The following is a 27,438-nucleotide window of genomic DNA, read 5'->3' on the forward strand; positions in this document are numbered from 1 at the left end:
AAGAAATGAAAAGCAGGAAAATAGCAAAGGTTTTTTTTCTTTTTCTGATGATTATGTAAAGATTTCTAAACTGGAATTATTTTTTTCTTTTTCGAAAAATCATTTCCCACGGATGACTAACAAAACGACATTCCCTGGATGCTTCCTCATTTACGCGGAATGTTTTCACGCCGATTGCTTCACGATATTAATGAACTCGAAAAAAAAAAAGCGCCGTTCAACCAGTTTCACAAGACGTTTCCTCAGCTCCCTGTATAATTTGGTGAATATAAGTTTGAGTCGATAGACTACATTTGCTGTTTGAGGATTATAAATGAAGTGATTATTGTACCCATTTTTACAGGAGAGAGAAACTGCAAAGCCGTCATCGTTGTATCAAATGCTGACAGATTTTTTGGTGAACAATCGGTTTCAAAAAGCTTTTCTGAATAATGTGCTTGATTAATAATGAGAGGCATTTAATTGAATCACACAATTTTTATCTCAAACTGTCGACAATGAATTCATTGTATTCAAATATGCTCTCATTTCTTGATCTATTTCGATTCTTTTTTGTTTTAGGAGAAAACAACTGCAGATTATTGATCGCAAGACTGCTGCAGCTGACGTCCTGTCGCAGCCGTTTGTCCACTCGCGATTATTGTTGGTAACATTTCATTCTGTCTAAAGCTTCGTATTGAAACCATGGCGATCAAACGTGATAATTGTGTAGTCAATGATGTTGCCATTTATTTTATTCTTCATTCTGAATTCATGCTATAGGAGCACTCCTTCATGGACCTTTGCATTTCAGGATGGTGTGTCACTTTTGTTGTGTGAAAGGGACCACACAAGATTTTTATTGTTCGTAGGAAAGTATATTTTTTTCCCCCAAATATAATAAAACGTTTGCCCAGCAGTCATTTAATCTATAGTCAATGGGTTTTTTCGTCGATTTTGACTTTCTCATTTCACGTTACGATTGTGTGTGCATGCCGCTAAATTCGTTTATTCAAATTTCATTTTATTTTTTTTTTTTCTAGATGGGTCCACGTCAATCGAATACAAATGGAATTTCACAAGAGTCCAAAAATGATTTTTCCTGTTATCGACGGGGGTCAGTCGTGAGTGAACGCGGGATGGTCCAACAATTTTTTTTTTACTTTAAAGGCAAAACAACTTTTTTTTTCTTCAATTGTGACTTGTCCAGCTGATTTGATCGTCTCCCTATTATCGTGAAGGCCATATATCTTCTCGAAACTAAAAATTGCTCGGAATGGGGAGCTTTGTTCATAGACCAATCAGTTTCAGAATTAATGGACGACCTGATTCGTTCAACGGGAAAAACGAAAAAATGCAGTCAAGAAATTGTAATTTATAAGACAGATGGAACTGGAGAATCAAAGTATGTCGAACGTAAGCGACAGTATTTCAACTGTTGTTTTTCCTTGCCAAATGCAGTCGATTGAAAAGAAATGATTCGATTGTTCTGATAACCCAATCGAAGCGGCTTCGCTTCTAACGCAGAACGAAAACAAGTGTAACAACTTTTTACATTTCCCCGTCATCGATTGGTGCTCAGTTCAATGTTTGGTTTCTTCTTCAAAAAAAAGGCCAAACGTAAAAACCAAAACTACGGTCAAATATTAAACAAAAAAGAGAAGAAAGTCACATATAAAACAAGTTGACATTGTCCCTAAGGCAAAGTGTATTGGCAGCGAATCGAACGCATGAATAATTCACGACAAAAATCGTCTCCGTATGGATCATTCGTGAATAATAAATATCAACTCGTCACGAAGAGACAGATCCGCCCTATTATACTAGGAAAAAAAAAGAAGAGAAAACATTAGAAGTTTTATATCAACGTCATCGACTTGGCTGTACAAGCATTGTCTCTAATAGAGGTTAACAACTATAAACTTAGCAAGGTTATAGTAGATTGTTAAACAAAACGGGACTTAACGCAGACCTCCCACAATGTGTTCTCCTTTGTGTTTTCGATTTAGAGCTATCGAAGAACAACCAGGAAAAAAGATACAAAGAAATGGGGTTGATGAATCATCGAAAATTAAGTATTGATTACTTTGTCCTCCTGCAACGATTGACACTGTATATATGTGTTCTCTTTCCAGTTGATGTAAGATCGACCCCTTCGGAGTAATTTGCGGTCGTCCAAACTGCTGATGTATAACGTAATTTTTCTTTTTTTTTTTTCCTCACCACAACGACCATCGATAACTCTTTATTAATATCCTCTACGTATACGTCTAGGTTGGAAGAAAGTATCAAATGGTAAGTGCGGTTTCTTTCCCCCTAAAAAAAAAAAGAAGTGAAGAAGAAAAAGTTTGAAACTTTTTGGAGAGGGATGCGTGACAAAATCCGGTTTGAAAACTTTCATCGAAAAACAGCATGTGTTTTGCGTGTATACACGCGTCTACATTTTTACATTTATAGACATGCAAGTGTATTTCTAATGGGATATACATGCGCAATAGTCTGTTGGCCATCATCCGTTAATAATTTGGGAATGAGAGATTTAAAACAGAATTAATCCGGTTATGTTAAGTTTCGACATCTGAATGTATGCCAACGAAATTTGCGGATATATTCTAGTGTGCGCGACTTTCAATTTCATTGACGAAATTAACTTTTTTTTTGTGTGTGTGCAGGCACTTTTTAATGAGATCTCCCCATGTATAGGTCGAATAGCTCGAGGCATGGTAATAAAACAAATGGATGGTGATTCATCTTGATGGCCACGCCCAGCTTTGTGCCAATGGCTCAAGTGCAACTTGGTTCGTTAAATGTTGTTTTCTTTTTTTACTTTAGCAGAGCCTTAGGAAATAACGGAATAGTAGAGAACGGAAATCAATTATTTTGCTTTCCATTTGAAAAAGGAATATGAAGAAATGAATTACGAACAATGGCCATCAGTCCTCTTTCTCAATAGACTTCTTAAAAGTTTGCTCATGTTCACCTCCATTTTCGGTTGGCAATTTGTTTCTATTTGATGGAGACCGACTCCTATTTTAAACCACACGATCGATGATTGATTCAATTTTCGCGCGCATGTAACGTTGCTCTTACGATGATGACGTGATTCTACTCTGTAATCGACCACTTTAAATAATGAGAAACTATTTTACAAGAAAACAACGGCAGCTGATGACATTCAGCCCAATCAAACTCAATTTGCATCAATTGATGGAGCCCAAAAATCAATATGTAGGGGTCTAATAATATATGCAAACAACCTACGTGAAATAACGTGGTAAATTAGAATTTTCTTGAATTTTTTTTTTTTCGTCTGCCTGCGTGAAAATAATGAAATTCTGAATGTCCCCTTGTTTGGTCATAGCACACACAACTTGCCCTGTTGTGTTTATTGTGTACCGCGTGACACGCCAAGGTCGGATGAGATGGAGAGAGTCACGAAAAAAAAACAAAAACAAAAGAAGAACAACAGGTTTTTTAGAACTCTGATATGGCGGTCGCCCAAACACCATAAAGAAACAAAAAAAATAACAAAAGAAAATTTTAAATGTGCAACCCCATATTTTCATCTTGTTTTCCTTCTTCGAGTTTTCCCTTTTGCAAAGCCAAAGGAAAATACATGTCTATTAGTGGTGCTACTGTTTTCCCCTGTTGATGGAGCCATTGCGATCGACGGGCCAAACAGGAGTGACGAACTCCACCTGTGTCCAAAATATAAAAAAAAAAGAATTTTCTTTTTGTTTGAAATAAAGAATGACATCATCGCCTTGCGCAATAACGTTTCATTTAACAAGAACATATTCTTTTTGAAAGAGAGGGAAAAATAAAAGGCTTTTAAAATTTGTCTCAATTTTTTTTGGCACACAGGTAAGAACAATTTTAAAGCTTTTATCTATTCAAGTTGTCCCAACGTTTTTGGTGTTATACTGCCAGACTTTATAAGGGATCCTACTATGGACCATTTTGTCGTTCATTTAAGCCACATCGTTTTGAATAAGCTTCTACTCGTGTTTGTGTCTACGGTGTCGGAATGAATCAATCGGTTTATTCGCTGGATCATCTAACGCAAAAAAAAAAAAAATGAGCACACACAATCGACGAAAAGAAACGGGATCTACACGAACGACTGATTCTAGTTCGCTGTCGGGAATTCTTCGTGAATCACGTCCGCGGGTCAAGCGAGAAATAAAGAAATAACATTCCGGTCATTGGTCGCCTAATTACAAACACGTGCGCATTATTTTTTGAGATTCATTTATTCTTTTTAAAATGCCGTGATTACTTTGATTAATGTTGCAAGAAAACGAAACTGTAAATAAAAAAAAAAAAAACTTTAGAAAGAACATTTTGCATAAGAGGAACGTTCGGTAACGTGAGCTGACCAGGCACTTATTCAGTAACCAGATATCGTAGTCTCTTTGTTTTGTTTCACCCTTTTGTTTGTGAGTCTAAATATAAAACGATAGGCACGTGAACAAGAAAAGTTAGGGTTGAGTGAACCAACTGACAGGCAAGGTAATTCGAATAGATGAGAATGTCAATACCGGTGATATAACAGCGGCAGCTATTCACGCAACCCTATTGGGCCGTTTTGATTGTGTTCTTTTAGATATATGTATCCTAGTCAGTTGGACATCAGTCTGTGCATCATACACAGACGTGGCATGCCTATATAAGAGATTACACGAACGGGATTGACACGGGTCATTTACACGAGCCCCTGTATACGTGCGTGTTGTGCGTTTTATCGATTTTCGTAAGGAGAACACGGGGGGAGGGGAAGTAGAGCAATAATAACAAGAGTGAATATGTGGTGTTATGATCCCGAGCGAGCCGTTTGATTAGCTTTACCACGTCCAACATCTGATTAGCCTCTTCATTTGTTTGCTTCCCGCTAATGTTGAAACTTGAACGAAATTTCATTTCTTTATCGCTTTTTCTGACGCAATCGAGTTCAGCTTTAATTTTGATTCAATTCGAAAAAACAGTTTTGAGATAGTTAATGGGCTTTTTATATAGGAAAAAAAATCAGGGGTGAATTGACGTCATAGAGCGAAGTAGCAGATCGACAAACCGTAAAGGATTTATCAACGGAGAGAGGGATAACATGGTCCCCGAATGGGCACTACTCCCGCATTTCCCAATGTCTTATCAGATAACGTTCAATCATACGTTCGCATCTGCAACTCAATTAACATCTTGAAAAAAAAAATATGGGGGATTGGAGATATGTTTAAAACATCCGAATTACACAGCCGGCAAATTGGATTAGATGATATAATGGGAATTTGTATGTATCACCGAGTGAAAATCATGAAAAAGGTATGGGGAGAGAGACTGCAAATAGATCTCAATTCCAGATGGATCATGTGGGCGTATAGCACGGGAAAAAGTAGATCACAAGAGACGCATATCTTATCCCCACATCCGTATGCAAATTACTTTCGGAATACGATTCACGGTATTCCTTTTTTTTTTATTGATACGTGCTGCCACTATGTAATATAGGGTGATGGCCATATAGTTTTGGAATCATCACCCAGTGGCCAAAAAGTTCAAACGACAGGGCACGATCATAAAAAAAAAGAATATTTTAAAAGCGTCTCCTTTTTCATGGGAAATCTGTGGAACGAAAAAAATGTTGCCTTTTAAATCTTTTATTATTCCACACATTGCGGACGTTGTCTGTTAATAATTTTCAACTGTGGCTTTTTTTCTCTTGAAATATTTAGACATCATTGCTTTTTTTTTTTGCAATGACGTAAACATCCTGTAAGGAATTCAGGCCACTATGTAAATTCTATTCTCGGTTTGAAAAAAAGGGGAGAATTTTATATTTTTCAAAGGTAAAAAAAAAAAAAATGTGTGTTTGCGTGTGAAACTCCGTGTAACTTATGAGGGAAAAGGGCGTGGAGAGTCTGATTTTGGGTGATGAAACATAGAGAGTCTATGCCACGGCTCAGTATTGAAATATACAAACACCACCCATTTTTAATAGGTTTGTGTATTGCAATGCCCTACATTTTTTTCCTCCTTCCAGTTGGTGGGATAATAAACAATTTATAGACCGTCTTGAAAAGCTATTTTAAATATAACTGACTATTGATTAGCCTTCCTCTAACGTCTTTTTCTTCTCCTGTGAATAATTTTTATTTCGAAACATTTGTCAGTTTATTCACGGACTGCGTGATATACAGAGAGAATAACAAACATCAAAGAAACTGTATATATTTACAGCAGTATAGATGATGGAACACACACTCGAATATCGATTTCCCCTGTCCAAATATGCAAAAAAAGGAGATGTATCCTTAAAAAAAAAACTGTATCGTCGTGACTCTTTAAAAACTCCTTTCTCTCTGTGTTTCAATCCCATCCAAATCTGTATGGGTTTTGGCTACGCTTCGGAAATATATGAATTAAAAATGCCATGCATTTGCATTTGAAACATAATACGACTGCATTTTCTGGGTTTTTAAAGAAACTATGAAAAAAAAAAAATATTTTCTTATGGAACCAAAAGGAAAATCGAGCAATCAAAAAATAATTGTACAGACCATCGCTCCAAACTGGAACACAGAGGTAATGATTATATGAAGGAAACAATTATTTATGGACCGCTATTGTTTTTCTTTAGACGAAAAGACAATATCATTTAAATCATTTTTTTTTTGTTTCTTGATAAATGATATCATATTTTTCATGCCCGTTTGAGCCTTCGCCTCGAGCCAAAAGGAGCAAAGCGGAGATTTGCTAACAATGGATTGCGATTGCAAGGACAAGCGATCATCATATGTCTTCACATTTATTTTTTTCTTGGCTCTACGGTTGAAGGGCATTTTTCAATGAAGTGAAATGCGGGCTGTTGTCGAAGAGAAGTCTATGCAAATTTTCCTCTGCGACGTCATTTCACTATTGAATTTTTCACAAATTTATCGCTGTTGGTTGATTATTTATGAAAAAAAAAATGGCAACAAAATCCACAAAATTGTTGGGTTCGGCGCCTTACGTTTTCCATGACGTCATCACCATTCATCAAAGAGATTCAGTTAGTCAGCGTAGAATATATGTTGAACAGGGGAAAACGATTTCTGCCCCCGACGAAGCTCCAAACGGTTGGCAAAAAACATAAATGTTTCTTACATAGAGGAACTTTCTCGGTTGCATTAGCATACACATAAAGGCAGATGGGTTGAAAAAAAAAAAAAAAAAATGTCAGTGTCACTGAGAACGAATGTTCCAACCATATAGACTCTTGTCTGTCATCGTGATTCCATGAGTGTCACGCTCTGCCTTCATTTCTTTAATCGCCGTCTATCCATCCGAAATGTAGATCATCTGGAAATTCTCTTTTGGCGATCGTACGTCGGTTTCCCGATCCCTTTCACGCAGTTATCTCTTAAGCGTGGACTACGTTTTTTAAAACTGATAATAAAAAGACTTAATGGTCGGTATTTTTAATGGTGACTATATCCAGCGGATCTATTCAAATTTTGTGCTGTTTCTATTTCAATTTTCGAAACGACACTATCATCCTCGCCAGATCGTTTTCAAAAACAGGAACCATCGTTGAATGAAAACATTCCGATGGCCGTCGACTGTCGTGAATTCGTGATCGATAAATTATCTCGTTTATTTTTCCGTGTATTTTTGTTTTTTGTTTTATTGTTTTTTTTTTTTTCTCTTTTCCGAAAATTTGAATAAATAAAAACTCACAGACGGAGGGACACGACGCCATCATGATTTTTTCGGTGTCTCTTTTGTTTTTTATTTTCTTTTCGTCTTTTGTTTAGTGCAAAAAAAAAAAAAAAAAAGATTTTCATCCACACGACCGTTTTTCATTTGTCATTTTGTCCTTTGTTTTTTTTTGTTTTTTGAATTGCATTTGTTTGTATCACGCCGTATACAAGCGCGCGCTAATCAAACGGGGACGGTTTCACTGATTTTTTTTCCCCCCTCTCTTCTCCTCGGGCGTGGCTGCGTGAAAAACGCAGAGAACAATCCGACGTCTTAATCATTGGCGATTTATCGGTCGAGATTCAGACGCCAGATTACAATGTCCCCATCGCCAAAAAGCGTGAAATAACAATAGGACATTCCAATCTAACGCAATCGTTGCGCTCATGCCCTCAAGACACTATCAACGACGTAGAAATTTAATTTCAAAATTGAGGTATACCCACACACAAGTCACCGCTGAATATTTAATCGATTCGTTTTTATTGTTCTTTTTGCATGTCTTTAATGGTCATAGTTGATTACTAATGATTAACCTTTTTTATTCCCCTCTAATTGGAAGTCTTTTTTCACACGGTGTTGCATATATTTTTTTAAGAAAGGGCAAAGAATAGATTGAAATTCAAATTTTTGATTTCCCAACTCCGATACGGGTTGTAACGGTAACACATCACTGACGGTATAAACAAAAAAGAAATTGTCCTTTTCTCCCAACAATTTTGTTGTTGTCATAGCCACGAAAAAAAAAAAAAAATAGGAGTTTTTTTTCTTTCTTTTTTTGACAAGAGAAATTTATAACACAATCGTTTTCGACCCTCAGGGTTTAACCGCTTCACCACCAAAGAAAAAGTAAACAACTCGTTTCCGTTTCTTGACACGTCACGTATTGCTTTGTTGTTTCTGCGTGTAAAAAAAAAAAAAAAAAAAAAAAATGTGGAATAAATTTGACGACGATGCGAGTTTTTTCAGCCTTGGAAGCAGCAGCAGCCACGGACACAATAAACATAACGGGGAATATCAGCCACCTCCGTATATTATATTGCCAAGCCTGTCCGCGTTCAAAATTAGAAAATTCCTTTTAACCCCGGCCTTATTTTTGTTCAAAAAAATCTGCGCATCATTTCACATAGTTTTTATGATATCAAAGAAAAAAAAAAGGGGCGGATGAAAAGAAATGAATGTCCAAACTTTTGACATTGAATCAGATGTTGTATATACTTCGTCGTGCGTGTACACGCCGACAACAATGCAAACAAGAATGATGAGCCAGAGGACGATGAAAAATGCTACCCGCAAAATGAAAAAGATACCGCGTCTATACAGCGAACCGTCCTCCATATAAAAGATAATCATTCCTATTATTATTATTATTATTATTTTGATTTCACTATAAAGATATAGCCGTTGCTATTTATGCGTTTGCTGTGCTCTCCATTCGCGCCATTGTGTTACGAAAACATTACATTTTCCCTCCTTATTTTTATTCTTTGCTGGCTACTATTATCTACCTCGTATATGTTGGTAGTATACGTTATTGTTATTACAATAGTAAACATAGCCTTTTGCAACATTTTTTTCTTTTCTGCTTCTATATTACATAAGCAATATGACGCGTGTGTCAGGTCGAGCAGAGAGAAAGCTTTTCTGGCTTGCTGTGTGCTGACAGCATTATTATATATACGTTTTAAACCGTTTTTCTTATGGCTTCGTTGTATAACCCCGCAGCAAACAAGTGACCCTTTTCCATCATCGTTTTCTTTTGTGTTGTGTGTTTTTGTTGCCTATATTTATACGTTGCTGGAGGTATTCATCGTTTGGGGGCGAGGTCGCAAGGTTAATTGATACTGTTTTTTTTTTTTTATCATTTGCGTATTCGTTATAGCCAGGAGCCAAAAGACGTTTGTCATTCTACCGAGTTCGTTTTTTTTTTAAATAGAGAAAATAGAGAAGCTTAAGTTAATAAAAGGTGTGATGTAGGCTAGGTGCATCGCGATCGAACGTAAACTATTTGAATAAATCAAACGTTGGCTTGTCTCAATTTCACGCCAATCAAAAACTGGAAAACAGAAACTAACTGTATTAGGAGATAGAATATAAGAGAAAATCACTCAACCGACTTCTGACGTCACATCCCCTTTTCTGTTCGTATAATTGACTGCATTATATCTGTGCTGTTTGTAGGAAATCCAATCAGTTATTCATGCAACTCTCACCCCACAAAGAAAAGCCGCTCTCTGTTTTTCCTTTCCCCCATTTCCTTCATCATCAGAGAGTGTGACAGTAATGGCGTTTCTCTGCACACTTCCCCATATAAATACAGTCTATAGATTATATGGTTACACACCACACACACACACGCTGGCTGCTGTATATGTCTTTTTCATTAGGGCCGTGCTACGTTCGAAGATGTTCGAATTTCCATGCGAAACTTTTAAGGAAATCAAAGGGCGGAAATCGAGTTCCCTTGGTGGCAGGCGCGCCATCACAGAAGCTCCTCTTACATTATCTTTAATACATTTCTTTAAATAAGAATTATGTGTATTTGTGGCTAATTTACTTACAATGCATCTATCAGAGTATCGTTGAAATCGTTTTGTTTTGCTCTACATTTTCCTGTATGCAAATTCCAACAAATCAAAAATGCAACCGCGAAATGTTATTGAAAAATAGATCGTTGAATGAAAAACATCTTGTATAGCTATCGTGTGCCAACTTTAAATACTTTAAGGTATTCGCAGAAGCTCTGCATCAGTGAAGCTGAATGCAACGATCAGGAAATAAAGGAGCAGGGGGTCGCTTCCCACGCAAAGTGTTTGATGTTTTATACACAGATATTCGTTTCGCAGTGTTCCGATGCATGAAATCCTCGAAAACTTTTTGCGCGTGGGTTGTTAGTCATTCAGTATATGCAAAAAGAGACCTCTGATTGGGTGGGTATGACTCTAACGAGAAAATTGTTCAATACTAAAGAAGCGCATTCATTTGTAGACACAAGTGGCAGATTCTTTTTCGTCTATCCCTCTTTGCGTGCAATGATATACTAATGCGCGAGCGCTTTCTATTGTTGCCACTCGTCATGTTTGTCTTGTTAAAGAGGAAGGTTATACAGTTCTCGTAATATATTCCGGGTGCCACAAAGAACGCGACGAAATAATAATGACTCACTTCACAGTAGCCCATCATCAAACCCGACTTAATCAACGGCATGTAGCTGGGTGTGCTTATTCTTTTATGCATCACAGTCGGGACTAGGGAGGAAAAGGTCCTACTGTTGATTTGTTGGTGACAATCTCGAACCCAAACTTTCGAATCAAACGCCCCCACGCCTAAAGACTTGTCAGCTTTCTTAAATAAAAGAATATAAAATTCTTTCTTGGGATCGTTGTTTTTTTTTTGTTTTTTTCTCCCTCCCTTTCGGAGCCGCTTATTCATCTGATCGTTTCACGCATCTCGGGACATCAAAGTTTCACAAACTCTGACGCTTTTCCAGCGCGCTTTTTGATGACGATCGTTGGCCGGAGATAGCAGACACATCAAGGATTCACGACATGGAAGAAATCAGATCGAATCCGAAGCCGCACATCAGAATGCTTCCCATTCTCGATGTGATATCCAATAGCTCGAGAGAATAGGTTGCCTTCAAACTGTATGCACACAGCAACCGTCTAGAGATTGAGCAGCACAAAACAAGGCAACTTTGGGTCGCTGTTGTTGTTGTTGCGCATAATAAAAGAGACACTGGGTTTAGAATGCAAATGCAATGAAAAGTTTAACATTACATATAGGGCGGGAAAGGCAAGAATTTGAAACTGACAGCAGGGCACATTCTCTTAGTACAGAGCTGGCAGAAAATTGCGCTGGTTCCTTTTGGATTGTTTACGAAGTTGATTATATATAGGATTGGACATGATGAAAGGATATACGGGTAAACTTTTGACTTCCTCGTGTGCAATGGAACTCAGTCTCTGCATCGGCCAATTGCCTGTTTGAAACTTTAGTGGAGAGGATGCGCCCTCTGCGCGTGAATGAATCTGACCTGAATTTCAGCGTCAAAACTTTTCGTCGATTAGTCAATTAGACTGTGAACGGATGGACAGCTTTTCACGCATACGGGTGCGTCGGTTGCAGTATAGGATGGAAATAGAAATTTCTATGTGTCTGTGTGTCTGTATATGTACATATGTCTGTCTTCATCCGGCATGTTTTTTTTTTCACAGTTTTTCCTTGCATCCGGTCATTTCGTTTTCTCGTTTAGTTAACGAGATGTTCCGGTCTTGGGATATAAATGAAAACTGGAATGTATGCATTCGTATAAGTAAAAAGAATTTCATCTGAGCTAAATTACTATGAACTGTTGAAGACGAATAAAAAGAAAATGCAAAAGCTTCCGTTTTATTCCGTTTGTTAAATCCGCAAAATATTGAAATTTTTTTAAGGAATGGCGAATTCCGCGACACCTAGTAACCAATTGTGTCACTATGTGCTTGATTTAATAAAAAGAGCTAAACGAGACATACGCAAAAAAAATTTATCATCAACATATATATTGTAACGACGGAAACAATAATTTATTGGGCTAAATCGTTTTTCCATTGTCTTTTAACAGATCAAATGAACGAATTAATTTTCATAATGTTTTTTAAAAAATAATTCTTTCAAGAAGATATCGCAAGTGACACCTATCATACAACTTGAGTACTATTGCATTTTCAATACTCAACAAAAATTGACCTCTTGTGTCGGAATAATGAACTGCTGCGATAAATTGAATATTTATTATTCGAATCAGACGACGTAAACTATCGAAGTGCCAAAAAAAACTAAATAAATAAACAAACTGTTGCGTTTTCACATCGACGAAAGGCACGAAAGAGTCTTTTCCATTTTTTTTCCGTCATTTTATATACAACCAGTATGGAAGGTCTAAACGAAAATTTTTTAGACAAACACAATCTCGCAGAGATCCATCATGCACGTAGGATTCCTGGCGAAACCACGTGAGTTATACCTTTGTTTCTTATCACGTTATTTATATCATTGCCCATCTTTCACGATAAAAGAAATGAATGCCAAAAAGGTTCGCAAAGCTTCCATTCTTGCTGTATAATCAGGGTAGACAAAGTTCGAAACACTCGTGTGCAATAAGCATTGATAGGTGGGAGTCCACCTGATTGGTGAGTGTAGCCGCAAGGGCCGAGTTTTATTTAGTCCGACCACTAACGCCTGACAACTGGACGCTACTCGTTTTCGTTGCGTTTTTCTTTTCCTTCCTTTCCTGTGAGTGCCTGTCCATTTCACGAGACCCCCGCGTGGGGAAATTACCAACTCAAGTACCCCCGCCTTTCCCCCACTTGTTTACCCATCTCGAGAAAAAAAAAATCCGCCCGATTCATAAAGCCACCAATTGTGAACTCGTGCTTGCGACCTAGTAGGGGAAATACGTAAGCAGCGAAAAAAGAAAAAAAAAAAGGCCAACCGCCTTACGACGCACGCGCGATAACAGACCGAACAAGAGTTCGGTCAGAGTGGTCTTGTGTCTAGTGCACCGGACGGACGTGATATTATAGTTATCTAGTGAAGCCTATAGTTCGAATTTTCAAGCAAAAGAAAAAAAAAATCACATTTTTTTTTTACTTCTTTTATCATTACTTTCATTGTGCACAACAAGAAAATGAAGAATTCGGATTAAGAGAAAAAAAAAGGATTTTTTTTTTGGAGGATAGTTTGATTGGTGTTCAAGGGTGTGATACAGGTTTGTTTTGGCGACCGCACATGACTCGCTCAAATAAATTGAATACCTCTCCGATATGTTTAGTGAAGCCAGGCTACGAAATATTTACATTTGTCTAGTTCTTTTTTTCCCCCTCTACGCATGGCTGTTATCAACTATCATAAGATTTTGCCAAAGGTTTTTTATCTTCCTTAAATGGATAAAATGGAAGACACTGGTCTTTTTCCTGAGGAGTCCTATAAAAAAACTGAAATTAATTCGATAGCTTTTCTTGGTAACATAAAACCGAGAAAGAAAAACGCGCGTGCTTTCGCATAAACAATCATTTGCACACGTAGCGTACGTCAAATGTTCATCTAATCTGAAAGCTGGAAAGTAAACAACGGCTTCCAAAATTTTTAACTACCAAATGCTAAGCATGCGGACCTTGAGAAAAACTCCTCAGTCGTGTGCGTAGCTATCAGTTTATTGACCACCAGTTCACCTCTTTCAACATTCCGTCCTCCCCACCTCATGTGAGGTAGACAAGTAACGAACCACTTCCTCAACAGCTAGCAGCCATTCTCTGTTTTACGTTATTTGCCGCTGGAAAAATCCCACGCCGGTCAGCTGATTGCCAAATCAGGCCCTCCCTCCTCGCTTCCTAAAACAAAAACAAAAAAACAAACAAACAAAAAAATTACGCCGGGGTTTTTAACTATGTCCACTCAAACTGATAACAATGACCGACTTCCCTCTCACATTTCTTGATTGCCGTATACTAATTCTATGTCTCATGCAGCCGATTTCGTCATGGATAAGGGACCAAAACCGCCTGGATGTCAACTGTACGACCAACACCTCTTCGATATTCAATGTGAGTTTAATTTTCAATTTGTCACTATCGATTGTTGCAAAATCAAGACTTTGAACTGGATCCAATGTTTTTTTGGTGCTTGTTGGCGTCGTGACACAAAAGGAAAATCGAAATCAACTATGGTCACGAAAAGAAAAGGTAGTTGATAGGTAGTAGCTTGACCACACAGCTCCCTACTGGCTAGCTCATTAAATTGCAGCGGAAAGACACCGTGATTGTTGACACAGACGCATGGAGCACGTTCCAAACAAGGACATTCTCTCCCCTCGAGCGGTTCTCCTATGCGTGCCCCGAACATAGTTTGAATAGCCAAGGTCCACTCCAGACTCTCTGGGCCGGGGACCGCACCTCCCTCCTCCGGATAGCCAAAAGAGCAGAGACTGTTGCGGACGAAAGCTCAGTACCGATTGATCTTGCATCAGTATTGGTCACGCGTCCCGGTTCTTTGAACGCAGATTCATAGCTTTCTCTTGCAGTTAAACAAGAAAGATGGTTTTTGGCCCATTATGGTTTTAGTGAAACAAAAAATAGTCTGTCTGCTTTTAGGTGAGGTGTGAGCAAAAGAAAAAGAGGATTCACGTCAATAAGGGCAGAAGACGAGAATTTGCATAAGCGAAGTTCTACCGAGTCCAACAAGCTCTTTCATATTTGGCTAGCGGCCCGACTGTTCACCCAAAAAAAAACGCTTTTCAACTTTGTTGTTTTGCCTTTTGGCGCAAAGGAAACTGTGCCCTCGCTCAGACTGGCAGCTGTTTTCGCCATTTCTTCCGTGCCATCAAACCGGATCGTTGTGTTATTTGTGTGTACGTAGTCGAGTCAAAGAAATTTCCGCCGAATTATAAGGTCTGTTACGTCTGCAAGTCCAGGACAAAGAAATGGGCATTTGAAGTCCGAGTCCGTTGAATGTCGTAAATCAAAAAGTTTCGATTGAAATTCCGTACGCAGTGACCGAATCCATCCCTTAACGTTCGGCAGGGTTACACACAGTGTGTTGCTGCGGAGGAGATCATTTCACGCCTGCGGGGTCGTTCCGTCCTCTTCTATATAAACAGGTGTGTCTCTTTTGGCCTCCACGTTTTTTTTTTTTTTTGCCTTGGGTTCACATGTTTGGATCCGGTGTTGAGCAGCTCGCAAAAACAAAACGAATTTCTTCACCCTGTGAAAAAAACACGTCTTGTATAAAAGATGTTTGAAGGTTGCATTCATGACCGAGGTATTCCAATAAATCAATTCGAACCGCCCGTCACGGCCGATTCTGGTGCAAGAATAGATATCAAGATGCGTGCGAGGTAAAGTTACATGTTAGCAATGATTGATTATTTGCCATTCACGATTTTTGCAGCGAGTAGAATTCGCAAATAGCCTCTGCTGTTGTCACTTTAAGTGATTCGTCTTGCCATAAAATGAAACATGTGATGTCCCCAACCGCAACTGGAATGACCGGCAATTGTGGGTCACCGGTGCGTGCAAACAACCGAAAAGCTAGCGTTTATCGTGGCGCGACAAACGACGTAAAAAAGCAGCAGCCAAAAACAGATTTAGGGAAAGGGAGTTTGTGTCCTTTTATGTTCATCACGCTTTTCTATTGGTTTAGTCTTCTATTCTTTTTTTTTTTTAAGTTGAAACTAACAATGAAATATATGGCCCGACGAAAACAAATAGAATAAGCTTACCAACTGTTCAGCAGCCGGGAGGTTTTGACCTGAAAAAGAAAAAAACGTTGACTTTTGTTTTAACCTATTTGGGGCCATTGTCTTGACGTATAATTTTGTACAATTAATCGTGATACTTTTGATGGCATAACGTTAAAACAAATTAGTGAAAAGAATCTTGTTAGGTTAGCCTTGAAAAAGAAATTCGGGGAAAGCTTTTAAAACCAAGTACGTCTGCTTCAATCGATTTAAGTATCGAATCTTGAAGAATCACGATAGTTTAAGCATGTTGACGATTCAATTTTTTCTATGCAAAGTGGAAGAAGTTTGTGTACCGTGACAGGTGGTTTTTATTCTGTCCAAGTTGTGGCTCAGTTTCAGTTCGAGAGCACGGCTTTCAAAGATAGGTGGGGTAAAATAAAGCTAAAAACGCCAATAAGCAACAAAAATTTTTCACCATGACGGGCTGATTCGTCGTCAGCGACTAGGCGTTTCGAGCTTTGTAATTTCACCGCGGCCTACCCGAAATATCTGGTTTAACATGGAGACGATGGTGAATTATATTGGTGAGTTGTCTATCATGACTGTACGAAAAAAGACGTCGTTTTACCCGCCAAAACAAATGTGCCCCTGGTATCCCTTTTGCCCATGGATGGATTTCATTTCTTAATTACGTTGCCATTGATCTTCTCTAAAAACACTTCAGATTTCCTTTCATTTTCCTCATTGTAGGATATTTTTTTACATTTCCTGAAAACTTTAGGTGTTGATTGTGACCAAGCATAAACTTAAGATGCCTATGATTGACTGAACGGTGGCTGTACAAGTTCTTGCTTTATTTCACCCAAAAAACAAAATAGCTACAGCCTACAGCCTACATTTTCCCCTTGATTTACATCAGTTGTTTATGGTGAGGCTGAGATCAAGGTAGAGCTCAGCAGATGCTTAAATCATTAGTATCTAGGGAAATGTTTGTTCTAATGAGAGTTGCTGCACGATAGAAATTTTAAAGTTTCTTTTGGCAGTGTTCCTGATCAGTTAAGTTACTTGTTTTGTAATTAGCCAGCAGGTAACAATATTTCTTCTAAATAAAGATGTAGGATATCTAATTCTGTTGATTTGGAGTCAGCTATATGAAAGGGATTGTAATGTGATTCTCCTCAGATTGCATTGCTTCAGTAACAGCTGCTGTCTTTTCCCTACCCCTCCTGCATTGTAACTTAAGGAATATCATGGACCATACTTTTCGAGTCCCGTGTTTCGTACGCTTTCGCTACGCCAGGGCACTAAGCGTGTCAACGCATAATATTCTCTCCGGTTCACTCGTACGTTACGTCTGTCGTACAATGAAAAGACTGTACACCAGCTGCAGTATCGTATGGCCGGTTGACTGCTATGCGTTTTGCATCTGCCCCTCTTCTATTTGTTTGAAGCCGGAACTTCCATTAAAAATGTTCCCCAACAGAGCTTCCGTTTGTCACGTTGTAGTACTTCGCATATATCTCTCAATGTAAATTGTTATTCTTGGAAATCATTTCAGACGAGCGGGAAGACGTCCAAAAGAAAACTTTTGGCAAGTGGATCAATTCACAGTTAATAAAAGTATGTACATCAGAGTTTCAGGAAAAACAATCTGGAATAACCATTTAAACATTCATTATGACAGATCAATTTTTCTTTGGTGACGGACTTGTTTTACGATCTCCGTGATGGAACGCGATTACTCGCCCTACTGAGCGTGTTGACTGGTCGCACTTACGTGAGTAACCGTAATTTTATCATTTACCCATTAGCTAACATTATGGAAATCCAATAGCTTTACAACGATTGATTAATTTCATTACAGAAACCGGAAAAGGGGCACATGAGAGTCCACCATTTAAACAATGTCAGCTCTGCGTTTCGACTCTTAGACAAACACAGCGTGAGTGAATGCGTACTTTCATTATTTTCGAGCCATCATATATCATGCTATCATATACCAATCATTGTCACCCATCTGGTTTTACGCCACACCGGTTTACTAGGTGAAGTTGGTCAACATCAGCTCCAACGATATCGTAGACGGCAATCCAAAATTAACCTTAGGACTGGTTTGGAGTATTATTCTTCACTGGCAGGTATAAGTCACAGATTGTCTCTATGTTTTTGAGATCCAACATTCTTTTTGCTTTCAAGGTACAAGACGTCTTGAAAGGAAGCATGGCCGAGCTACAGCAATCGAGTTTGGAAAAGACCTTGCTGAGCTGGTGTCAGGAAGCTACTAAGGTAAAAAAAAAAAAAAAAATAGCATACCAAGCTTCTTGAATGAACGATTGAAAAAGAAAATACCGTTCCTAAAATGGGTTTTTGTGCATGCCGTTTGATTGGTTTTTTAATGCAGGATTACGCTGAGGTCGGCGTTACCAACTTTACAACTTCGTGGTCAGACGGGTTAGCCTTTACTGCCTTAATCCACCGATTCCGTCCAGATTTGTTTGATTATGAAATAGTCAGCCGAAAGCCGGCAAATGCACGCCTTGAATACGCTTTTCGTATGGCCAATAAGCATTTAGGAATAGCACGGTTGTTAGATCCAGAAGGTGAGGTGCACCACTTCGATAACCGGTTTTATAATGCCTAATATTCCATGGGTTTTTTTTGCTTATCTTTCCAGATGTAAATACATCAAATCCCGACAAGAAGTCAATAATGATGTATGTTATGTGCCTCTATCAAGCCTTACCTCATGCCAAAGTCCCACTAGTTCCATCTAATGACAGCAATTCGGCAGATACAACGACAGGATCTTCCGGGGCTTCTGCGGTATCAATCCATATTTTTATTTGCATACGTTACGTATTGTTTAACGGATGAAAAACATTTCTGATTGACAGACAAGTTTGAAAAGCAACGAACCCGTGGATTTCACTGCCTATCAAACTTTGATGGAAGAAGTATTGGTGTGGCTTTTGGCTGCAGAAGATCATTTAGATTCGGCATCAACCATTTTAGGCGATTTGCAAAGTGTCAAGGAGCAATTTCACAAACATGAAGAATTTTTACTTGAGCTAACGTCGCAACAAGGAAGTGTAGGGGCAGTGTTACATGAAGGAGCACGCTTAGTGAAGGAAGGTGAGCTAAGCAACGAAGAAGCCGATGAAATTCACATTCAAATGCGGTTACTGAATTCACGATGGGATCAGTTAAGGACAAAGTCAATGGATCGACAGGCGCGGTAAAAACTTTAGCAAGTTTATATGCTTTTCGCACGTTCTAATCGAATTTTACATGTTTTGGTTTACTACAGCATTCACGAAACCCTGACAAAGCTCCAACAAGAACAATTGGAAAGGTTGCGACACTGGTTGACCGCGACAGAGGATCGCATTTCTCAGTTGGCAGCCGTTTCGCAGCCAGAAAGTCTGACGGCAGCTGATCAAATACTTCAAAATCATCAGACACTTCAGCGAGACTTGGAAGCGCAACAAGAGCATGTTAATGCCTTGTCCAACATGGTCGTTATAGTTGACGAGTCTGCCAGTGATAGTACGGATTTGTTGGATTTTCTTACCAACTTGCTTAATGCTAAGTTTGATCAAATATGTTTTGATAGATTGCGCACAGATGGAAGATCAACTTTCGGCCTTAGGGGAAAGGTGGAGTCATGTATGCAGGTGGGCTGAACAAAGGGCATCGGCTCTTCAGCAATTGTCAAACCATTGGGAGCAGTTGACTGCAGATTTAACACGTCTCAAATGCTGGCTGGCTTCGCACGAGCATTCACTGAGGCTCATTGAAACAAATCCTAGTACCGATCGAAGCCAAATGATTGATGTTGCACGTCAGCTTCAGGTAATCTAGCCATAGACATATTTTTTGTGTTTTAGAATTTATTTCTGAACCATATTTAGTTATTGGAACGTGATATGGAGCCTCATGTTCAGCGCCTGAGCCAATTACAAGAGAACATTCTGAGGCTTCCTACGTTGATACATGCCGTTACTGTCAAGGAAAACAGCAAAAAGAGTCAACCGGTTGGGAATTTCAAGTGTGTCGATCGTCTGTTGTCTGACGTCGAAAACTTTGAAGATAGAATGGAAGCGCTTAACGAAATTATGGAAGCGCAAAGACAAAGAGTGAGGCTCTCACACAACCTTTGATGGGCTGAACTGACTTAATTTCGTTAACTTTTTTCATATTTCAGCTGGCCAAGAGCGGTTTGGATTTGACCATGGTTGTTCTACCACCTGACATTACCACTTCTTTAACAGCTTTTGGAAGTAATGACGCGATAAACAGCACTGTGAGATCCGACGAGGTATTCTAACAACATGTTCTTGTACTGTCTGTAGCTAACAGTAAAACAACGTTTGTAATTATAGGAGGCCACATCGATCAAGAAGCGCAAGTTAGATAGCGACAGACATTTATCATTCGAAGCAGCTATTCACGCAGCAAAGCAGCATTTAACAAAAATGGAAATTCTACTCGAAGAGGATTCGAACTCAGATGACCTTACGAAGCGACATGTCGAGAATAAAACCTTACTAGATCAAGCACTCAAATCGGGTCACATTCTTCTCGATGAATTACAAAACGGTGAGTCAGCCATTTGTAGTAATTGCATCAAACTTCTTTCCTACTTATTGTTAACGATATTGTGCAGAAGCCAGTGAAAGTTTTGCTGTGGAAGACACGATGAGTTCTATAACCGAGCGGTGGCTTCTTGTCGAGGAGTTGCTGACCCAGAAGGGCGCCAACCAACAAGACGTTGAGCGGTTACTAAGGGCCAAGCACTGTGAAATGGAAATTGACAATACTCTCAGCACCGTGAACAAGCTTAGTAACGTGGAAGAGCGGAATGAAGAAACGTTATCTAAGTTTCAAGTATAGATTATCTTTTTTCTGCATTTTTGCCTTACAGTTGTCAACTGACACTAATGGATATTGATTTCCGTTTCTAGGCAATGCTTCAAATGGTTACCGATCAGATAAATAATCTCACATCACCTGGCAGTGAAAGTTGTGAGAAACTAGAAAATGCTGTGGAATCATTAAAATGCAAAATTTGTAATTTGGAATCGAGGATATCCGAATTTGAAAAAGGTAAAAGAAAAACATCAGCAGAAATATGGATGTCTTTACTTGTTAGGAATAACCTTTTCTCCTTTTTTGGTAGATGTTACATTGTATAGACAGCTCAAGGATGAAAGTCAAAGCCTGGACAAGTGGATGGCTGAAGTTAACAATTTTCTTACTGCTGAAGATGTGGCATGGGGAGATGTCGAGGTCCTCGAGGCCCAGCTTGAACAGTCTAACGTAATTATTCTGCTGACGACATTTTGTTAATTATCTTTCAAATTCTTATTTTAGGCTTTGCAAGATGATGTAAAGACCTTAGAGCCTAGTGTTGCAAACATCAAGCACGTCATAACGTTATTGGCCCCTAAAGTGGACGAAAATTTGCTGGCTGAAATGAACGAAATCAACGAGAGGCTTGCAACTACATGGATAACCGTTATTGCGGGCGCATTGCAAAAGAACGGCGTTTTGACTAGCGCTTTGAGCTTAACGCGGCAGACGGTGGACGGCATCGAATCAACTAATACTTGGTTAAATGAGCTGGAACTCGAAATTCCACCACCCGCCGTGATCAACTCGACGTCTGAGTTGTCACAGACGCTTCGAAAGCTGAACGCCTTGAAAAATCGCGTCGATTTGAAAACAAACGAGTACAAGAGCTTCATTGAAGCAGGTAAAACAGGAAAAAAAAATTGCCATGCCTCGTTAGTTTTAAAGAGCGTTATAACCACAGGGAATGCGGTTGTGGCCCATCCTCATGTTGGTGAAGAATTGAAGGATAATATCCGACTGCTCAGTCAAAGATGGAACGATGTTTCTGGCGGCATTCTAGAACGTCAACGAGCATTAAAAGCTGCCTCTCATCATTATGGAGAATTTAAAGGTTCTTAAAAATTAGCGAAGATTTCTATTCATAAAAATGTTTCATTGTTCAGTTTTATTCTAGTATTGACTGCACAAGAGTGCGATTGGCAAGATAAGCTGGAAAAGAAATTGATGCGTTCCACAACATTGGCAGCAGATGCGGAAGAGATATCGGAGGAGCTGGATGTACGTATTGAATGTCAACAGCCATTAGTGCTGCAAAAACAAAAGGGAATTGCCTTTTCTAAACTAACGTCTTTTTCTTATGTGAAAGGATTTGGAAAACTACATGAAGAATCGCCCCAAAGCCCGTATATTGCGAATCGAATCGATGGGCAGTGAACTGGTCTCCCTGAACATAATGACCGAGTCGGTCGGATCGGAAGTCAAATCGTTAACTGATCGCTGGGCCGTCCTCGAAGAAAAGGTATGGACAATTTCTGTTATATTCTTAGTACATTTTGCCGAATATCCTTGTAAAGATCATATTATTGAATGCCTAACTAATGCAGTTATGCGTCTTCCAGTTTTCTCATTCGTCTTGTTTTAATAATGTTAGCTTCACCTTCCCTGGGGGTCTACAAGGGCCGCGCGAGATTCTATCTCTAAATATGTTATCTCTTCGAATAATTGAATTTCGTCTTATCCCATTTCAAAGGCCAAAGCGAAAGCCGAGTGGCTGGAAAAACGCGTTCGTGGGGCTCAGCAGTGCGAGCAACGGTTGGTCCAACTGCATAGCGCCATCAGCTCGATCGATGCCGAGCTCTGCTCATCCTTGGAGCATGATCTCTATGGTGACGAACTACCTGAACTAAGCCAGGTAAACATGCAAGAGACAAAGCAATACACTTGTTTGCTTTATGCATTTCTTACGGTTCACGATTTTTACATCCTAAACAGCGACTCAGCCAAGATATCGCACAGCAAGAGGCCCTCCTTTCTGAAATTCGCCATGAAGAGGAAGACTACCAAGCAGAGGGGAGGAAAGAAGCTGCTAATCGTCTTCACGAACAGCTCTCTTTCATTGAGGTAAGTCAAACTTCACAGTGATTTGCGGGAAGGGGCTAAAGCTCATCATTTTGCTTCAACTGCTTCAATCGCTTTTTCTTGCGCCACATTTGCAGGCTACGCTGCAAGACGTCAGGAATAAGTTTCGAAAGTTCCAAAATCCATCTGAGTTGGAACCGCGGCTAGAGCGTATGCTACGGGTCTTAAGAGACCTGGAGCAAAGCATGTGTTACATTGAACTCGCTTCAGATGACTGTGAGGCCATCGAGGGACAACTAAACAACTGCATTGTAACCATAATTTTTCCCGCTTTAGCTTATCTCTCCAAAAGATCTAATATCCCAACGGTTGGTGTCTCTTTTTCTCATCATTTATTATTCTCCAGCGCTTTTATGCAAGTCTAAGCGATATCAAAACCGAGGTTGAAGCAGTGTTGCGTGAGGGCCGCCAACAAGTCGAAGAGGAGTTGGTGGAAGATAAGCTCACTGTCAGTGCAGAGCTGGATGCAATGAAGGCGCTGTACAATCGAGTATGGAATTCCACACATTGTGAGCAATGCGATAAACTAATTATGTTCTTGGATGGCCTTCCTTTTTTTTTTTTTTTTTTAGCTGGGAGAGCAAGTAGCTATTGCCAGAGAGACATTAGAAAAGGCTCTACAGCTGAGTTATCAACTGAATCTGGACATCAATGCTATGACTGACTGGTTGAATCATCTAGTATCCGAAATTCATAAGACGGAAGATACCTTTGCCGACGACACAAATACCGCAGACGAAATTCCTTTCTACGAGGTATTTACTCGACATTTCAATTTATATACTCGGTCTACACATTCACTGAAACTTTGCTTGTTTTCAAATGCAGAAATGCCTTGACGAAATGCTTAGCAATCAGTTTAAAATGGATAGTATTCGTGACAATTTTGGATTGTTCTGCGGACTTTGTGATCCTACCTTACTTGAAACTTTGCGTGAACGAGTAGAAGACATCACTCAAGAATGGCAACGTATCGAAGAGCGTCTCAAGAACAAAATCAGCAATCTCAAGGTACCGACTGATTTTCATTTCAATCGCTTTCCCCTCTTTCATTTAATAATAGTCTTTCACGTAACCGCTTTAAAAAACAAACAAACGAAAACAAATTAATGCGTCGTCATCGGCAGGGTTGTGGTTGTGTGTGTTGTATTAGTTAACATCCGTATATCGCTAAATATCCTCTCCTCCGCCTCAGCGTTTTCCAACATTGAAACCCAACTGCTTCGTTGTATAGTTTGTTGTTGTTAATCCTCGGGCTATTGGCTATCGTATCGCCTCTTGACATTACAAACAGACGCCCGTCTCACATTTCATTTTTAGATAGTCAGCCACTCGGTCCGTCGAACAGCTTTTTACCACGTCCTTTGGCTCCATGTTTTCTGTTAGTCTTTTATTTTTTTTTTTGAAGTTTTATCTGGCTTTTTTTTTTTCATGGGTTTGCGTCGGGTTTTGTCGTAGTGCTTTCGGGTTATCAACACGTGTTCCGGGGGGAACATTGCCCAAGGTACAGCACAAGTAGCTTCGGCTCCGGTGACAGTTATAGCTAACATTGAAAGGCATCGACAGTTACAACAGCGTACATTAACAATGCAGGGTGAGCATAACGACGATCACAATGATATCGAAGATGATGGGGAGCCGTCATCTCCACATTTGCCGCAACAGCAGCGCAATGGCGACGTGCCCGTCCGTATGTACCGCAGCGTAGTCCTGACATCTGTTCGGCAGTTCACTGATCCCGGATCACCGACAATGCAGAAAGCGAGTTTGGAACTTCCGGCTTCACCAACACTTGCCGAAGACATGGACCCGAAAGATCTTAGCATCGATGTTGAAATGGAAGAATCGGATTCCGCTAAAGACGAAGAGATGGATGGTCCCGGTCATGCGACGTTCGATGACACGTTGGGATACTTTAACGCAGCTTTCGAGGACTTTGAGGAGCAAGAAAGAGAGGCGTACATGCAAGAACGTGTGTGTCCCAGTAGGAGCGGCCTGGAAGTCATCCGAGGCAACGTTGTCGATTTCAACGAAGAAGACGAAGAAAACATTGAATCCTCTCCATCCCTAACGTCCGATAGTTCCAGCGAATCATCTGACTCTGACAGCGTTAAAGATGTACCAGTGGACATAGAAACTACGGTTCCAGAAAAATTGAAAATCCTCCAAGTGGACGATTCGTACGTCGTCGAAGTCAAGGCGGGCAATTTACCCAGTCCGGAGATACCAAGCATGGAGGTATTGAACTCTAGGCCCATCACGCCGGATGATTTCCTCACGCCGGAAGAAGAAGCTTGGACCTACCCTCAAATAACTGTTGATTCTGATCAACAGATCGTTAACACCGTCACTACTCACGAAGAGGTGACGTTGCAAAATCAGGTGTCATTCGAACAATTGGTGATTGAACGTTTCAACTCACAACGGCTTACAGTCGCTTCGCAGGATCGATGCCATTCGCCCGTGACTACGAGCACCCCTCCACCTACCCCGGCGCTGTGTGAAACGAACGCGTTCGACGAAACCTTTGCAAATGATTCATCTAAAGTTGATGGTTTGGAACGATTGGAAGTTCGAGTGGAGGAGGAGGAGGACGACGACGACAAACATGAAGTGTCGCCTCCCTTAGAGGTATTACAAGTCGTTGAAGTTGATGATAAAGCTCCGGATGTAGAGGATGCGCAGCCTCCACTTGACGAAGCTGAAGGAAGAGTTGCCCGTGAAGTTGAACAACAAGCTGCAGCTGATAATGATCAAGAAATCCAAACATTGAAAGCTCCTTGTACTCAAGTAGCATTCCATAGTTTATCGTGCGACGTTGTCAAACCTGCAGTTATCGAAGAATTTCCTGTTGTCGACGTGCCAGTTGTTGAAGTTCTAGTTATCGAAAAAGTCACAGTTATCGAAGCCCCAGTGGCCGACGAAACTCTAGTTACCGCAAAAATCCCAATCATCGAAAATATTCTAGTTGTCGAAGACGATCAGCCTCAGGGATCGTTTCCTATTGAAAATAAAGCAGAAAAAGAAAACAGCGAAAATCCAGACGATGGGAAACTGCTAATTATTGAAGATGTTGTTGAAATGAACGTCGCTGAAGTTGCAAATGTAGAGGATGCCCAGACGCAAGTAGCAGACGGCACCGTTGAGCTCATGGTCGTTGATGTTAGCAAAGAAGACAAGCCATTTGAAGTTTTGGAAGATTCTAATGAGATAGAACATGACATGATCGTAGAAGAAAATCAACTTTGCATTTCGAAGAGACTTGATGATGAAGTTTTGGCAAGCTGTGGTTTGTCCCAGAGCAGTTCGTCTTCATCAGAGATGAATGATTTAGAAGGCGAAAATGTCCCAGTTTTCAAAGATTGCCAATCACCGCAATATTCACCGTCAGCTGGGAAGAAGATTATTGAAACGAGCGTTCCAGTCACCAAAGGCGATGAGACGTCGTTTGTCGAAGAACTTGCTAATAGTCCGGCATTGTCACGTACGACGTCGTCGTCTAGCAGCTGTTCTCCGTCGCAAAGCGATGCCGAAGAAGACGGAATTCCAGCCGTTAACGACCAACAGCTTCACGTTCTGCCTTCCATTGAGGTTACAGTCCACCCATTCGATGATGCAACTGCTGACGATAAACAACCTCAGCATTTCGAAGAAACTATTGAGATCGATGAAGTTCGTGAAGAGGAAGCCAAAGTCCTAACGGATGAGCATTCCCCTATTGCCGTGGCCTTGTCGCACACGGATTCATCGGTAATCAGTTCTTTATCGCGCGATCACGTTCAGCAAGAAATGCCCGACGTTGAAAGTCGTCCCACTTCGAAAGACCCTGTTGATGTTTGTAGAGAGGCAATCGAATCAGATGGCGCCGAGGTTACAGCAGTTTTGATTGACGATGAGAAGGAAGTGATTGTTGTGAATCGGCCACTCGATCAACATCTACCGCACGAAGCGGACCTAGTTTCGGTCAAGGCAGGAAGCGTCCAATTGACTGGAGGCGAGGCGCGAGGAGAGGATGCGAACGATGCCACGCAGCGGGCGTTGTCGGTCACCAATATCAGACCGTCGCGTAAAGTCTCGCGTGACGAAGGCACTCAGACGGACTTTTGCGGTTACACGGGCCGCTTGCATGTTTCCACTCCCGTCCAACCGGCAGAAAGCACGTCGATAATTCAAACGCAAACGATCCCATTGCAGGTGGAAGACATGGAGACGGCCGACGCGCGAGAAGAAGAAGAAGAAGCAGATCCGTCGCCGACGCTGCAGGAAATCGATGCCGATTTGAATCGCTTGGTGGCGTCGATGGAATCCGCCGAACAAGTGCGCCCCGATGGCGATGTCTTTGCAGCCGTGGCCGTCGTTTGCGAACCGAAAGGCAGCGAGGATGTAGACAGCTTCTACGGCAGCGACAAAGAGGTGGATAGTGAGGTGGTCTTTTCCCATACCGACTCGTCATCGAGCAGCTCTTCCTCGTCAGAGAGTGACGTTGAAGCGGAAACCACTCACAAGGTATT

At 40.3% G+C, this 27,438-nt stretch overlaps 1 protein-coding gene across 6 annotated transcripts in view; it reads left to right on the forward strand.

Annotated features, from left to right (window-relative positions):
• Positions 1–12,667: 12,667 nt before the first annotated feature.
• Positions 12,668–27,438, forward strand: part of LOC130687762 (dystrophin, isoforms A/C/F/G/H-like) — a 50,630-nt gene continuing 35,859 nt past the window's right edge. The window contains exons 1-29 of one of the 6 annotated variants that reach the window (XM_057510950.2): positions 12,668–12,710; positions 14,226–14,300; positions 17,493–17,554; positions 17,619–17,711; positions 17,799–17,876; positions 17,980–18,072; positions 18,131–18,220; positions 18,336–18,534; positions 18,609–18,757; positions 18,829–19,169; positions 19,242–19,480; positions 19,548–19,786; positions 19,846–20,070; positions 20,139–20,252; positions 20,317–20,533; positions 20,601–20,821; positions 20,899–21,040; positions 21,114–21,253; positions 21,308–21,689; positions 21,750–21,899; positions 21,963–22,066; positions 22,155–22,307; positions 22,539–22,700; positions 22,781–22,909; positions 23,005–23,178; positions 23,274–23,417; positions 23,500–23,682; positions 23,756–23,938; positions 24,521–27,433. In XM_057510950.2, the coding sequence (XP_057366933.1) occupies positions 12,683–12,710; positions 14,226–14,300; positions 17,493–17,554; positions 17,619–17,711; positions 17,799–17,876; positions 17,980–18,072; positions 18,131–18,220; positions 18,336–18,534; positions 18,609–18,757; positions 18,829–19,169; positions 19,242–19,480; positions 19,548–19,786; positions 19,846–20,070; positions 20,139–20,252; positions 20,317–20,533; positions 20,601–20,821; positions 20,899–21,040; positions 21,114–21,253; positions 21,308–21,689; positions 21,750–21,899; positions 21,963–22,066; positions 22,155–22,307; positions 22,539–22,700; positions 22,781–22,909; positions 23,005–23,178; positions 23,274–23,417; positions 23,500–23,682; positions 23,756–23,938; positions 24,521–27,433 (7,422 nt within the window). In that variant the 5' untranslated portion in view covers positions 12,668–12,682. Of the gene's footprint in view, positions 12,711–13,129; positions 13,466–14,225; positions 14,301–15,202; positions 15,353–16,276; positions 16,519–17,492; positions 17,555–17,618; positions 17,712–17,798; positions 17,877–17,979; positions 18,073–18,130; positions 18,221–18,335; positions 18,535–18,608; positions 18,758–18,828; positions 19,170–19,241; positions 19,481–19,547; positions 19,787–19,845; positions 20,071–20,138; positions 20,253–20,316; positions 20,534–20,600; positions 20,822–20,898; positions 21,041–21,113; positions 21,254–21,307; positions 21,690–21,749; positions 21,900–21,962; positions 22,067–22,154; positions 22,308–22,538; positions 22,701–22,780; positions 22,910–23,004; positions 23,179–23,273; positions 23,418–23,499; positions 23,683–23,755; positions 23,939–24,520; positions 27,434–27,438 lie in introns of those variants that run through there. The other 5 variants (XM_059494856.1, XM_059494857.1, XM_059494859.1 and 2 more) reach the window with 5 other exon arrangements.

The sequence above is a fragment of the Daphnia carinata genome, chromosome 4, assembly GCF_022539665.2.
Source record: "Daphnia carinata strain CSIRO-1 chromosome 4, CSIRO_AGI_Dcar_HiC_V3, whole genome shotgun sequence".
NCBI lineage: Eukaryota > Metazoa > Arthropoda > Branchiopoda > Diplostraca > Daphniidae > Daphnia > Daphnia carinata.